The 15,241-nt window shown below is 36.5% G+C and overlaps 1 protein-coding gene across 33 annotated transcripts in view; it reads left to right on the top strand.

The window, feature by feature from the left end:
* MYO3B (myosin IIIB) overlaps window positions 1-15,241 on the top strand; it is a 205,671-nt gene that overhangs the window by 143,823 nt on the left and 46,607 nt on the right. For 31 of the 33 annotated variants that reach the window (XR_015288937.1, XR_015288939.1, XR_015288942.1 and 28 more), the window contains 3 exons: window positions 1,860-1,980; window positions 10,059-10,122; window positions 11,005-11,143. Coding sequence is in view for 25 of the 33 variants with exons in the window: in XM_023931028.2 (XP_023786796.2) it covers window positions 1,860-1,980; window positions 10,059-10,122; window positions 11,005-11,143 (324 nt within the window). In the remaining 8 variants the exon portion in view is untranslated. Of the gene's footprint in view, window positions 1-1,859; window positions 1,981-10,058; window positions 10,123-11,004; window positions 11,144-12,055; window positions 12,085-15,241 lie in introns of all 33 variants that reach the window. The other 2 variants (XR_015288943.1, XM_086896731.1) reach the window with 1 other exon arrangement.

The following is a 15,241-nucleotide window of genomic DNA, read 5'->3' as shown; positions in this document are numbered from 1 at the left end:
CTACTAAGGATAAAACTGAAGTTTATCTTATCAGTTCATTTGTTTCAGCGCTTCTGTGTAGTGGTTCTTCAACTAACTGACAGCACGTTTCAGCTGCAGAGAGGTGACTGCTGGCAAGCTGTCTCTGCTGCTGATAGCAGAGTAGCATCCTTGTCTGGTCAGTAGGGGATAGTTAAGGATTGGAAGCCTGATCACATGGGACAAGAGAGAGTTTGCCTCATCTCTGACAGATAGGCAGACTTTCCTAATCTGATTATCAATGGAAGAAAGTTGCTCATGCCTCATGATACCTGAGCTCTGTATTTGGTTCAACATCTCAGCAGGCCAAACTTCTGTCATGCTTTCTGTAAACTGAATGGTTGTTTATTTTCATAACCTCTCATTTAGAGGCATTTTTATCCCAGAGGCTTCTTATCCCAGAACCCTCAGTGCTCATAGAAATCAGAAGTGTGAGGTACAGAGAAATATCTATAATCTTCTGATCAATTTCTCTGTTCTTCAGTTTACTCAGTATTTATCCTACCTCCTGATTTCCTTTGGTAATCTACAATGTTACCATGACCCTGATCCTGCATGAGGTTGCCCTAGACCTTATTTCTGCACCTGTGCTTGTAATATGTAACCCTGGACCCCAATGAGAGGGCTGCTCTTCTCCTTTGGGTATTTAGTCTTCAGAATGACCCTGGTTTGTATGCATCTAGTGTGCGTAAAGGCTTTTCCTGGATAGGAAATATATTTTTCAAAAATCATAATATGTCCTCAGCTCAGTTCCACTATCCTTTTTCATGTTGTCTCACTGCTTAAACTGCAGTCCTGCTTGACTAATACACAGTTCTGTTCTCTCACAACCCTCAGCCTTATTCAGCAACTGCTTATTGCACACTGAAACTGAATTTCACTGAATGGCACTGACGCTGAATTTATTTTTTCATTATTCAGTCCTTTCTCCCCCTACATATTTCTACTTAAAATAATGCTTGAAATAAACCCTACAAAAATAAAATCTAAGATTTTGTGAGTTTAAGTGTATATTGCAACCTTTTTAGTCCATTGTCCTAAGTGCAGTATGTATCATTATCTGTGCTTTGTGCTGGCACTTTATTACTGCTCACAGGTGCAAAATATTCAAGATAAAACTATAGAAATAATTATGGTATTCAGGTACCCAAACTCTGAGACAGTATGTGAAAAGAAAGGATGTAGATATCAAAATATTATTAATTGTCATTTTCTTTACCATGACATTCCACTATATGCCTCCTTCTTTGTTTAGTATTTTTTGTGATTATTATTTTTATGGGTTTTTTTGTTTGTTTTTTTTTTTAGGAATAGTATAAATTCTAATGTCTAGAATTTTTTCCCTGTTTTTATAAGAGGTATTTAAAATGCTTGTTTATAGTTACAGTTAATTGAAAAAATAGGAGAAGACTGTAAGTGAATATATCTGTCCCCAGCTCCTCACCCCACTGTCCCATAATAAATGAAAGTAAAGCTCTGATTCAGCAAAATTATGACTATTTCATAGGGAAGTTGTGATTAAAGAAGTTGTTTTGGAAGTGATTTTATTTTAATATGTTCTGAGTTGGATTCTTGTTTGAATTAGACACTTTTTTGGGAGGGGAGCAGGGCTTGTTTTCCTTGACTGGACTGTGCCAAGTGGTCAACAGTGAGAGTGTAAGGCACCATAGAACTTCCAGGTGTTGGTAACATTGCAAACACTGGAGTCATTCCTGTGGGGTACTAAGTGTTCTAATTCACTAATGCACTAATTCAGTGAAAGCTGGAGACATTCAGGTCTGTGTTGCAGAGCCAGTTTCAGTTTCTCCAGAATCTTTCTGATTCAAAACTATGTTTTTCAGCTTTTAGGGGATATATTGTTCGTAAAAACTACTCAAGATTGAAAAACAGCACTGAGAGTGTAGTGGATCCTCAGCTTACAAGCAGCTGCTCTACTTCTGATTTTGGCTGTGAAGAAGACGGGTGAGTTGAGTTCTTTGCTATATATTCTTTCACAAAAGTTATTTCCCACACAATAAGAACTGAAAGTAGCAGGTTTGTCATCATGATTCAGCCAGCTCTTAGAAAATCTGCTACATTCTGAGGATGACCACCTGTAGGTTAGCAAGTTCTCTCTCTTAGATGAGCTTAGTCATCTTGGTGATCTGCCAAGTGGAAAGGTGCTGTTGGCTCTTGGTTGCTGTCCTGGTTTTGTGCACTTCTTGTAAGTGCCCAGAATACTGTAGATCACAGACAGAATTGCAAGTGCTCAGCATTTCAGCATTCACTGCAGTGCATGTTATTAAATGTCCAAGAGTAGAAAGTTACCCTTCTGTGCCTATAAAGCTCCACGCAGACCAGCAACAAGACAGGGAAAAAGAGCTGTCGAGCAGATGGACAAGTCACTGACAGAAAGCCTAGGAATGCTGTAAACCATAGTGGTGCTCTCTGTTTTGAATAGAAAAGGTATTTTACCACTTTAAGCAATGGATTCACTCCAGACAAATCTACTCTTGACACTTCCTTGGGTATGACAGGCAAAAGGCATCTGTTACATCTGACTCACCAACATTGTTCTAGGACAGGCTGCATTTGTAGGACTAATCCTTCTCATTAGTTTCAGTGACTGAGAGTTACAAGGTCTCTCCTGCTGAAACCATTCTGGAGAAGTTAGTGGTTATTTCTTTTTCTGTGTATGCTCACAGCACTGAGTTTTATTAACTTCCATGCTAACTCTGCTACATGCCCTAGAGCATTATTATAGAACTTTGTTCAGGTGTAACCACATGCATTCTTGCTCCAGAATCTTTCCCTTGAATCAAATATTCTGTTTCAGCAAGAAAAATATTCAGGCCATTGGACAAGGGCTAAATAAATAAACAAAGAGTTTTGGTAATTATTTTCAGATAAAAAAAAAAGCCACTGCATTTTACCATCATAGCTCTGTTTTGGGGTTGCTTGACTGCCCACTGGGGAATAATATTCCTAAGTCTTTAAGGGGTGTGTATCTTGTGATCTCTTTAGGACTATTGATGATCACGTGTTCATTTGTTCTCCAGTCTGCACTGATGGTTGAAAGCAAGAGCTAATAAGATATCTAGTGTCAGTTTTCTTTGGCATCTAGAATTATAATTATTTACAATGTAAATAGATTCTTTACCTAGACCTGTTTGGAGGCACAGAGCCTCTTTAAACTTTTTAATCATTTATTTCATGTATAGGAATGGTTTTCTTCTATTTTTTGCATTAAAATGTCTCTGGAATTCTTTGTTACTCACCAAAAAAATGCATTTGGATTTGGTACAACTTGGCTTAATTGTACATCTTTTGAGGCTCACAGAGATTTTATGATTTGGTTACTCTTGAGGTGAATTTGGGCTCTGTGAAGCCTATATATATAGCCTTCAAAGATATTTGGCCACCAAACTTACACTGAAATCAGTGTCTAAATGCATTTAGATATCTGACCTGAAGATGCCCATGTAAAATACATTGGCAATTCGAAACCAATTCTGGTTGCAGTTTACTGTGAGATAGATAAATAAGTTGCCTGGAGTTGGGAAACTGCCATTCCTGCTGGCAGTTCTTCATTTAACCCAAACAAATACTGCACATTTTCCTAATCCCATACATTTCTCAGCAACGGCCTCAGGTTCCAATAGTTTCAGCAAGACTTGAAAATGTCAGCATTTCACAGGTAATGTTCAGAACCCTGGGACTAAGAACTAATAACTTAGTTCTCATAAATCAGGCATCACTTTTTCACGTTACTGGGCTGTTGTTTTAAGTACATGGCTGTTTGGCCATACAGGAAACTTGTAGGAAACAGAAAGGTGTAGATGCATAACACAGTAGATGATAATCTGACCCTAGAGAAGGCAGCCTCACTGTGGCTTCACATACTGTGGAACCAAATTATAGAAAATAAGATACTATTTCCTCTTCATTTTCTTTCATTTATTCTAATTTCTTTTCTTTTTATTTCTTTTTCTTTTTTTTTTCCCTAACTGGTAGTTTAGGAAAATGAGAAATGAGCTTAAAGGTACTTGGGATCAGAAAGAAAAATGACACACAGTCCTGTTGTATGCAGAGGAGTATAACTTTGCAGTTAAATGTATGGCAACCTGCTGCTCTTTTAAAGATCCGTTTAAAAGCTGAGTTATAGTGTTATATGTAAGGCACTCAGTTTTATTAAGTTGTGAATTTCAAAGTGTTCTGTTCTAATGAGCACTTAAAAAAAAAGATTAATTCCATAGAAGAAATTGAATCTCTACACCTAGTTCGTGCTCTTCAGTCAGTGAATGCAGGACATAAGCCAACTGAAGCTAATAAATTACATGGATTACTAATTAAATGCACACATTTGTTCATTTAGCATTACATGTTAAAATGTTTCATGCATTTATGTGCTTGACTTGGTAATCAAGTTAAATGCAAAGCTGATGTCACAGGTAACTAAGGACGCATTGAGAGTTGGCAAATATCTCTGGAGTAGAAATAGATAATGTAAATGTTAGCAGGGAAGTGGCTTTGTCTCATCGAAAAAAATGTTTTTCCATTCAGTTCCACAAAGCTTTGAAAGTGTCTGTGACTGCTACTGAAACAGGATCCTGGGAATAATTGTGCACCTGGGAAGCTGGCACCAAGTTGTAATTATTCCCAAAAAGCTATGCATGTATGAAACACTTGCCAAGCCTTTTCTTGATATCATCAGCCACTAAGAGAAACCTGCAGGCCTGTGCAGCATCGAGAACTGAATCACAATCAAACCTTAAAAGGGGCAGTTATTTTGAAGTCAAACATGATCAAGACATGAGTCGAACATGGTTCAAATGAGGAAAGTTGAAACATTTCTGAGACATTTTTACAACAGCTGAATAGCAGATTTACCATTCTGTACAGAACTGAATAGGCAGAAGAGAAGGGAAGAGTGTGATGGGGTCTCCTCTCTACAAGAAGAGCACAGACACCAACCTTACTTAATGACTGCCTCCATTTTGCAGTTGATCATTGCAGAAATCAAAAGTGCTGTATTTTGCAATGGCATAGTTAAAATTCTAAGTTAATATCATGGATCTTTTGAACTAATTAGGCATCATTTATGGAGAAGTATAAAATATCATTTGATTTGAACTTGTTATATTGACAGATCTCTCGTCAATATATTTTTCGTAAATGTTCTTGCTTAGCAAGAAAATCTACATTTCAGTAACTAAGGATCTTAATCTATGCTGCTTTGTTCATCTTCTTGTTCAGACAGAGCTGTCATTCTTAAATATCAATAAATCCCTTTAGAACCACATCAAAGTACCTGTAACCTGCATGTTCCACCATCGTCATCTTTTCCATTTCCTTCCCAAATGTAAATTGTGTTAAATAATACTGATCTGATACTTCCCCTGGAAAACACTTACTGTATTGTTAATTTTTCTTCTAGCTCACTGTACTGCTAAACATCAAAATATAAGTTAGCTACATGTACACAATCAGTGCCATTATACTATGTTGTATAGAAGAAAGCATTGTTTCCATGTAGGGACTTAGTTACACATCAGCTGGGTCTGTGACTATAACTGTGTCAGTGAGTATCCCTTGCTCCTTGGTTTCCTTTGGGGCTTTGTGTGTTATGGGTAGAAGATACCTGACATCAACACCAGTTCACACTCTTGAACTGAGTTTATTGTGATTTTTTTCCCGTGTATCTTTCTCTTTTTAGCTATTTGGTATCATGTTCAGGCTTTGGTCAGCTTAGGTTCTCAAAAAACATTCTTTTTAATAAAATGTGTGACATTCACATGAGCTGATGAGAATCAAGATTGTTTAATAAAGTCTGTACAAAGCTATACAGGCAGACCAAGTTAGATGTTTAAGTAATTGTAGACAAAGAATAATTATCAGCATTTTTCTTTTCGACGGAAAGTATGCATGTGAAAGTCAAGTTCTAGAAATGAGTGTCTTTCTGCTCGCTAATGGCTTGACTGATGAAGCAGAATCTGATTATTAAATTTGTATCAGTACTAAGTGAGTGGTGGTACAAGGGCTTGTGAGTGTAGGTTTTAAATTAGAAACAGTTACACAAAGTTAATGAACCACAGTAGAGCTCCAAAGTTTACATTGGGAGGTTTATTAGCAGTGAGGATACATTCAACTCACATGTGCATCATAACAGATTCCCGTCACTGTCAAGACTTGGTTAAGGTAGCATATTAGAGACTTCCCTTGAAGAAAACTAGCAAGTCCTTTGGCAATAAAAGTGATCACATCTCTCTATAAACCATGGTAAAGAAGATGTCTAAGGGAGATGAAAAACTAAGGATCATATGATATCATTTATCCAGTCATAGAAAGCTGATGTGAAAACAAACAAACTGTTCTCAGTTGAGAATCAGAGAGAAATAATGGGCTTGCATTGCAGCACAAGAATATTAGGTTAGATGTCAAGAAAAGCTTACTGATGGTAAGCTGAGTTAAACCCTGTGTCAGTTACCTTGGGGAATTTTGACTGCTCCATCACTGCAGGTTTTTAAAATCAGGTTAAGCATATGTAGGCGGGGGGGGGAGGGGGGGGGGGAAGGCTTAATTGATGTTTCTCAAGATTTTTTTATGATTTGTAAATGCACGGTGGCTTCCTGAATTGTAACACATCTGTGCCAGTGGGTTTGGGCATTGCAAGCCAGCTTTTATAGCATCGTAGTGCCACCAGCTGTTGCTGCATCAGTATGGGGACTAAGTATAGAAATTGATCTAGGGGAATTCTCCATGTGTCTGCTTTACTTGCAATGGCATTGTTGCTGCGCCTGAAAAATGAGTGAGATTCATTTCTCAATGGTCTGCTACAGCTGGAGCTATTGAAACAGCATGCAGTGTGAATTCACCTGGATGGCCACTGCTGGATTAACACATAACTACAGTATCCTGTGTATCACTGAGAGCACAGATTAAACACTATTTCAGTCACATGAGCACACATTTATTCAGAAACTGGTTTCATGTAAATTCTCCTGTTTCATATAAAAACTCTTCTGTCTTTTGCTGTGGTTTCTTTGATTTGATCTGCAGCCTGCCTCTCACTAAAGTGAGGTTCACTCTGTCGGTCAATAACAAAACCTTCCAAGAATTCTTTAGATTAAAAGGAAAAGAAAAATAATCACTATGTTGATGTGTTTCTATTCTTCATGGAGAGCTGATTAAAAGGGTCACATCTCTACATTTTAAAACTATTTTTTTTCAGGATCTTCAGAAGAATGTCATTGGGTCCTGGCAATTTATTCCCTACACCTTTCCCATACTTTCTCCTTGGGTGATTTCAGTTTCTGTCAAGATCACATTGAAATTTCTTTTATAAGTCATCTTTTGAAAATGAATTTTCATTCTGTTCTGGAAGAAAAGCTAATATAAAGACATTCTAGTTTCCTTTAATAGCTTCACTTTCCTATTTTTAATCATAGCAAACATTAGGATTATTGCTTGTGATGGAAATAGGAAGTCTGCAATCTTTATGGCATGCAGTATAATCCTTGGACCTGATTCTGATGTCATGTGAGCTTCTAATTACTTTAGCATTCATAACTTTAAATAGTTACTCAAAAATTTTAAAGGTTTCAATGGGAATTTGGGCACAATTTTCCAGTGTCATCTGGTTTTTTCCTCCTTCCCACCTCTTTGCAATTTTTCATCTATGTGCACTGGAAGGATTGAATTTGTTCCATTCTATGAAATACTTGTTTTGCAAAATGAACTGTATTACTTCTAGTAGAATATCTAGTAGTGTTTCTAACATTTTCAAATGCGGTTAAAATAATGAAAGTAAAAGTGCCATTATTTATACTTATAAAGGCCAGAGTATCTCCAAAACTAGATATTTTTTCTCCAGTGTAAGAAAATCTCCGCTACTAGATTTATGTTTCTATGGTTCAACTGCTTTCAGTGCTAAGGATAGTGAGTCTATACAGTATACAGATGTGTAGACAGACCTTAAGAATCAATGTTTCTCTCTTTTTCCAATGTTTCTTGCTAATGGAGTGATTTATAGACAAATGAGTGATTTATAGCCTATATATGAAGACTTAGGCATATTATAGCTCAGTAGCTGAACAGTCAGCAGCAAATTGTTGAGTTGCCTGACTGAAACCAGGCACATGAACCCAGATCTGCAGTTGATACCATGTTTTCAGAAGTGTTCCCTGCCAGTTTAACATTGTGGTGGGTTGACCTTGGCTGGCTGCCAGGTGCCCACCAAGCCATTCTGCCATTCCCCATTTTACCAGGACAGGGGAAGAAAAATGCGATGAAAAGCTCATGAGTAACAGCTAGTAATCAATTGCATACTTCTGGTAGCAATGGTAATTCTGTGGAAGGATGGGCTCCCTTGCAGCAAATACAGCCCAATACAGGATTTTTTAAATCAGGAACAAGGCATCACTAGGATCCTAACAGAGTTGGGGTTAAGGTCTTCCAGATTCCAGAGGCTGATTTTTGTTAGCTTAAGCTGTACAGAAGGCAAGTTGCTGATTTTTACCTCTGTGCTTTTAACAATTATACAAGGTTCTGACCACGGCAAAGTTGTGGATTTTTTTAGCAGATGACAAAGATTATTTTCATGCTGCTTATTTAGATCCAGATCCAAACCACCACAAAATCTGAATATTTAAATTTGTATGATAATTCAGTCTGGTTTTGGCATTGTAGACCATTTGCAACATACTGATCTGACAGGAAATTTTGATTTTGACATCCACACACTGATATCAGAGGATTATTCATAATTTTTACCTTGTATTTGATTTATTTTCCGAAACACTGGAGAAAAGGAGAGTGCATAATCACAATGCTTGAGGAATTTTTGGGGAAAAGTGGCAAGTTATCTAACCAGTCCCACTAAATAAATTGTTATCTAAATAATATGTGTACAAGATAGATAGTAATAAAGAACTTTAGGGCATAAGATAACTTTAGATAATATGGCATATGCACATATGCAGTATCAAATACAGTCCTAGGCATATGTTATACTTTCCACTTTAAGAAGTGTACCAGTACTAAATGATAATGCATTTCTAAAGTGGATTCCTTCATTTCCTTCAAGGAAAACAGAAGTTTAAATTCAATTTACATTTTAGGGAGAATGCTTTTCTTCTCTTTCTTTTTGTCAAAGAAAAAATGGGAACTTAAATTCCCCTAATCTGACATGCAAGTCCAAAGTTCCCTCATGAAATTGCAACATTACAGAAAAGATGGATGCTTACCATGTTTATGAACATCATTCTATTTTGACAATGAAAAGGTCTGTTTTAATCCCAGTTTGAGGACCCTGAGCATACCAAATAATTTATATGAACCTCATTTTTTTTTAATCCACTAAATGAAATTGGTGGCATCTTTTTTGGTATTGCCTAGCTAAAGATTCTGAAACAAGTTCTGTTTGGGTGGACTTCACTGTTGGAGAAATCCATTGACTTCAGAGGCCTAGCAATGAGGATCACGACCTGAGGAAGATTTTTATGTTACTTTAATTGGCATTAATGAAGAAGGAGTTTAATATTTTTATGGTGACATAATGTGATGGTAAAATAGTAACAGATATAGAGAAAAGAATCTAAGACATCTTCTTGTTCTGTCTTTAATCCAAATGGCTTTAGGAGAACACATGTGTTTCACTTCTTCCTCATCCATCAAATTTTGAGTATCTAACTTTGAATTCTGTGTAAACAGCTTTTCACAGACCTGGGAAAAAAATATTTCATGTAAAATCTTAGCAAATTAATACATTACTTCAATTTCATTCAATTCTCATAAACTCATTTTACACATCTGCACACGCCCACAAAAATTTTAATGGCAAATTCATTGCTCATAACCTGCTGCTGTGTTTAGCAGTATGCACTTTCTTATAAGAGGAAATGGGACTGGTCTGGTTTTTTTATGAATTGATTGTACGTGCATATTTAGGAATTGGGGGAGAGGGAAAAGGGAAAATCAACCAAAAAAAGTGTGTATGCCTGTAAACCTTTTGTAATAGTGAAGAAATGACAATATTTAAACTAGATTTTTTTTTCTTTTAGGCAGCAAACCAGTAACCAGTCTTCTCCCGTGGTGCCTGATTTTCTTGACAAACAAACTAAAAAGGTACTACTAAGTTTATATTCTAAAACAACATCCCATTATAACTTCAAATTTCTGAGTCCACAGTTCTGCAGTGTGTTTGTGGCTGCTTGGCATAGCCATCTGAACATGAAACCGTTAGTGATGTTTTGAAGTCTTTGAGACAAAAGCCTGCTTGCTAAGAACTTTAGTTCTGTAGAGAGACAGGGAGGTACAGTGAATAAGAGAATCAAAAGGCTGGAAATTTGCTGCTGAGAATAAATGCTAGCTGCTCCCTGAGGTGATTTGTCTGTGCACTTCACTTTCTACAGATGTTAGAGACTCTTTTTTAGTAAGGACCTGAGGTTCTTTGGTAGCACTTTGATATCCTGCTCGAATTCAATATGTGAAATGGAGGAGTCGCTCTGTGACTTGGAGCACAGCATAGTCTTTGAAGTCTGATCCAATTTTTGCTGCTTACCATTTGATGTTGAAAGGATGAAATGGAGAAAATGTACAGTTTTTGCCAGTAACTCTGCTGAGCATATGTAAGATTAAAAAAACAAAATCCCTTGGATGATGTACTTAGAAATGTTAAGCAGATTAATACCTTCCTATAGCTTTTTTCTAAAGATACAAATTAACTATGAGAGGAAATCAGCATACAGTGCATGCTATGATTTAACTGCATGAGGAAAGGGGATAAATAAGTTAAATGGAAAAAAGTAAACAAATGTTTGTGACATGGGTGCTAAGTCGGTGTTGCTGAAAGCCACAAGAATCTTGTGTAACTTAAATCTAGCATTAGATGTTTCAGAGTCTTTCTAAATAACAAGTTACTCTCTATGAGATCACAGCTGTAAGTTATCATGAGCAAGTGGAATCAATACATTTCTTATGTGCCTAAACAAGCATTCTTTATTCCAGAATAATTTGGATGAGATTTCTGCTTCTCCATTTATTCTAAAACATTCATTTGAAATGAATGATTCACAATCAATTAGCCAATCCCAGACAGTTGCAGACCATCAGTTGTCAAGTCTCTTGACATCCTGTAAAAAAGAAGGTAAGAAATAGAATAAAATAGCAGAGATATTTTGTTTACTGCTTATAACCTATATGTTGCCAGCATGTAACTTGCTTTATATATTGATGAGATCCTTTAACAATCTCTTGAAAGGCAGGAAACATAAAGGAAAAAAACTTTCTTCTACATATTTTCACTCTGGAAATATGAAAAGCCCCTAAGTATCTGTGTTACAGAGGCAAAAGCAAAATTATTTTAAAAATACACCTTCTATTTAAAGTGTCATAACTAATCCTAAAATACCCTTTTAATGAAATCAAATCGACCTTCAAGAGCTTCAGCTTTCCTTTGCCTTCCAACCTCAGAAGTTAAAGATGGTAGTGAAACCTCTCATGTTTGGCAGAATGAAAGATGACTAGTTTCTTCACACACACAAAGATTCAGCTGGCAACACTGGAACATCTGCAATAATTCTACAATCTATGCAGTGCATTTTTTTTATTTTATTTGCTGTTGTGTTATTTTTGCCATGTTCAACAAGAGTTCAAAAACTTAAAGGTAAACATTCTGACATTTTTTGAGTTTTACCTGGTTTCTCTTTGGATATTCCAGGAAATCATTATCTGTCAGAATACTTTTCTCCTATTGTTACTTTTATCATCATCCTGTCTTTACAAATCCATGAATACAGACTTTATTACTAGACTGTAGAATAACATCCACAATTTAAGATAAAGTAGGTTGATAATGTGATATCTGTAACCAGAGCCAAAATATATATGATAATAAATTAATTTCCAGGTTAATACTGAAAATTAGTTGTTTATTATAACATGCTATTTACATTACTGTTTATTTATTTAATGGCACACCTTTCATCTCATAAATCTACAAATATTTCTCTTAATAATTAAGCCCTAATTAAGCAATTTATGTGTTTAAATTTTACAGAGTTCAGTAAAACAATTTACAGTGTAAAGGTAAGAAGATAGGTATTTATAGAAAGATAGTTCTGTTATGGGAAATAATGCAAATTCAATGTTTTTCCTCTTTTAAACAGGCATAATGTGCTTTCCATGCTAAAAAGAGAATAGTATTTAAACAGAGCAGATTGAAAAATCCATTATTCCCTCTTCATGCATTTCAGTCCATATGGGTTTTGAATCCATAGTGTGGGACTGCAGGGGAAGTTTGCATTACTATCTTAAATTATTGCATGTTAAACAATAAACCTGTCAAACAAAAATATCTTCATTGCAGCAAATCCTCTTGAGGGAAGCAGTCAGGGCCCAAATCCATCATCTTTACTCTCACTGCATATTGTATGTTACCCTTCAACTGGTCTCCTTGAAATCAAAGACCTTGTGTCTGAGGTAAAACAATTAGAGTAGAACTGGCAGAATTATGCCCTTAGCAAACATGATTCAGAGCCATTACCCAGTAATTTAGAGCATCTTCAAAAATGTGAAATAATAGAAGGATAAAATTTCAAGAGGAGATAAATGCAACATTGATCTGAACTACTGAAGATACACCTATGTTTAAATGAATAAGCATGTAAATGCAGAGAAGGAGTTTCCTAGTTACGCATGAAAATATTCAGATAGATGATCATATAAATTACACTTCAATGAATAACTATTAAGGAAGTAAACCTGGTGAAGAATAATAACTTCTTTGGGTGCTTTTAAAAGCATGGCTTGCATTCAGAGATGCATATGCTTTCACCTGGTGCTCAGTCTGTATTCAGCCTTAATGTATGAAGTACATTTTTAAGCAGATAGTATTCTTACACCTACTGTGAAAAGCAAGTGAAATAGGAAATATCTCTTTGGAATAAGAAATCACATATAAAAATATGTGTGCTTTACAATGTAGGGCGATACTACATAAACTTTTATTCACACTAAAAAGCTGCCCACTAGGTGGTCCAAACAATGCAAAGGCTGTTACTTTTCATATGAGAACATTATTCTGCAATGTTAGAGACTGATTTTTAATTCTCTGTAAGTTACATTACAGACAGCACTAGTCTATCAGCTTGGTGGTGCTTGGACCTAAAATACAGAGGCCAGTGGGGAAGGGAATGTGACAGGTTTCTCTACTGGTCCATGACCCTGTTATGAAGCAGTGTTGGTGTTTGCTTAAGGAGGAAGTCTGTGTGCAGGCTTAAACACAAAAGGAAGGACAGGCTGCTTATTTGTCTTGAGGCCTTAGTAGATGAGGCTCTAGTTCAGTCAAGAGGGGACAGAACACAAAAGGACAAAATGGTTGATACAAGTTTGCATGTTTCTGTATTAATCAAGCAGTCTGTTCTCTCACATTTTGTTATCTGGCTGTCTAATAGTACAGGCTGCCTGTTCTTAATAACAGATTGGCAAAGGAAGAATAGAGAAGGAAATTTCCACAAAAATAATGCAAAGACTATACTCTGTAATTAATACAGAAACAAAAGCCTCTTTTTCACATCGAAAACCTTCTCACTGGGCCATAGAAAGACTGAGCATTATGACCAAACTGCACACACAGCTATGGTTGTATAGAGTCACAGGGGCTGGTTTTACACTGCACAGACATTACCCTGCTCTCTGCCAGAGCACTGGGGCAAAACCAGTAACAGTGCCGAGAATTCCCTCCAGTGTCTCTGCTGTGACACAGTGCCTGGGCAGAGAGTCCAGTCATTAGTAACAATTATGCCAGAAGTTAATTATTCTAGTCACAATAAAGTAGTACCGAAGGAATCCAAATAATATGATCTCCAGAGGCCAGGTAGTGGTGTTCCCATAGAGGAGATAGATAGTGAGAATGTTTGAAATTATTAATGAAAAGTGAGTGCTCCATAGGGAATTGACCAATGTAACTTTGCTTCAAAGGTAAATGTGACAGATTTTCTGACAGGCAAAGGAAATACGTTTGCAAAAGGAAAGCTAATTGTATCTCTGCATTGACCAAACGATGACATAATTTTTTATGCTTAGCACAGACATTTTGAGCAAGTGAGAGAATACACAAAGAGTCTCTGGCCATGGACTTTCTCTCATGGGAGAACAGTGTGACTTATGGATATGTTCCGTTTATGCCTCGCACCCCACACTGCAATTCTGAAACTCTGTGAAAGGTAGAGAAATTTGCTAGGATTCTGTGAGATCTGGAAGTATAGTCTTCAGGGTTATCTATAGCCACAGTCTGAGGCAGTAGATAGTCCATTTCAGTATTCAGCCTTTGATTTTAGATTCTTTAATATTTTTTATTTTCAAAACTAGTGGAAGTTAGGGCTTGGCATGTTTCAAGCTGGAGTCCCATTAGTCACTGACCCATTTTTAACATTTTTCTTGCAATATGTATTTTTTTTAATGTTGATAATTTTTTTTCTCTTCCTTTCTGGTAAAACAGTCATAAAATGGGATTTGGTGAATGTAGCTGCGTTGGGTTTGGAGAAATGTATGAAGTCACTGGGTTTTGTACTGATGGAGGACAAGCAGATAATTAAATATGTAGAGTTACTACTTCATGGGGGAGGAAGGCTGCTGCCCACCTGAGACACTACTGTGGACAAGTTTTAGTAGGGGCATTGTGAGCATGGGAGACATTATTCCTAAAATGTTACTCTGTGGTTGTCATCACTGAGATGATATTTACAGGTTCATCACCCTAAACAGGAAATTTAAAATAATCATGGCTTCATTAAAAGTTAGTACTTTACTTCAGTTTTAAAGAAGTGATTCAACTTTAATGCTAAGAAGCATGATCATGTTAAAATACCCAAGCCAAAAAGAGCAGCGGCTTGGATGTTTGGTCTTTGCTTCAGAGTAGAGTTTTCTCTGCACCAGTCTTTGTTATTGAAAATACTTGAAACTGCCTCAGTCTGAAGTACAGTCTTGATTCAATGTCTTGTGCTTGCAATATAGGGAAGTATGTTATACTACGTGGTAGTTTAACATTGTACTAGAATTTAACTCTGATCTCATTTCATTCCTATTTTTACATCTTTTGAAACAGGTATGGCAAAGCAATAATCAGTAGTGACTTGGAAATGAGGGCACTTTTTATCCTTGGATTCACAGAAATCCAGTATCCCAGCATGACTGTGATAGGTATTACAGTAAAGAGCAGGCAGTATCTCGCACAAAATGTGGT

The sequence above is a fragment of the Cyanistes caeruleus genome, chromosome 7 (assembly GCF_971803275.1).
Source record: "Cyanistes caeruleus chromosome 7, bCyaCae1.hap1.1, whole genome shotgun sequence".
Classification (NCBI taxonomy): Eukaryota; Metazoa; Chordata; class Aves; order Passeriformes; family Paridae; genus Cyanistes; species Cyanistes caeruleus.
Note: the sequence above shows the minus strand (reverse complement) of the source record. Positions and strands in the feature narration are given on the sequence as shown.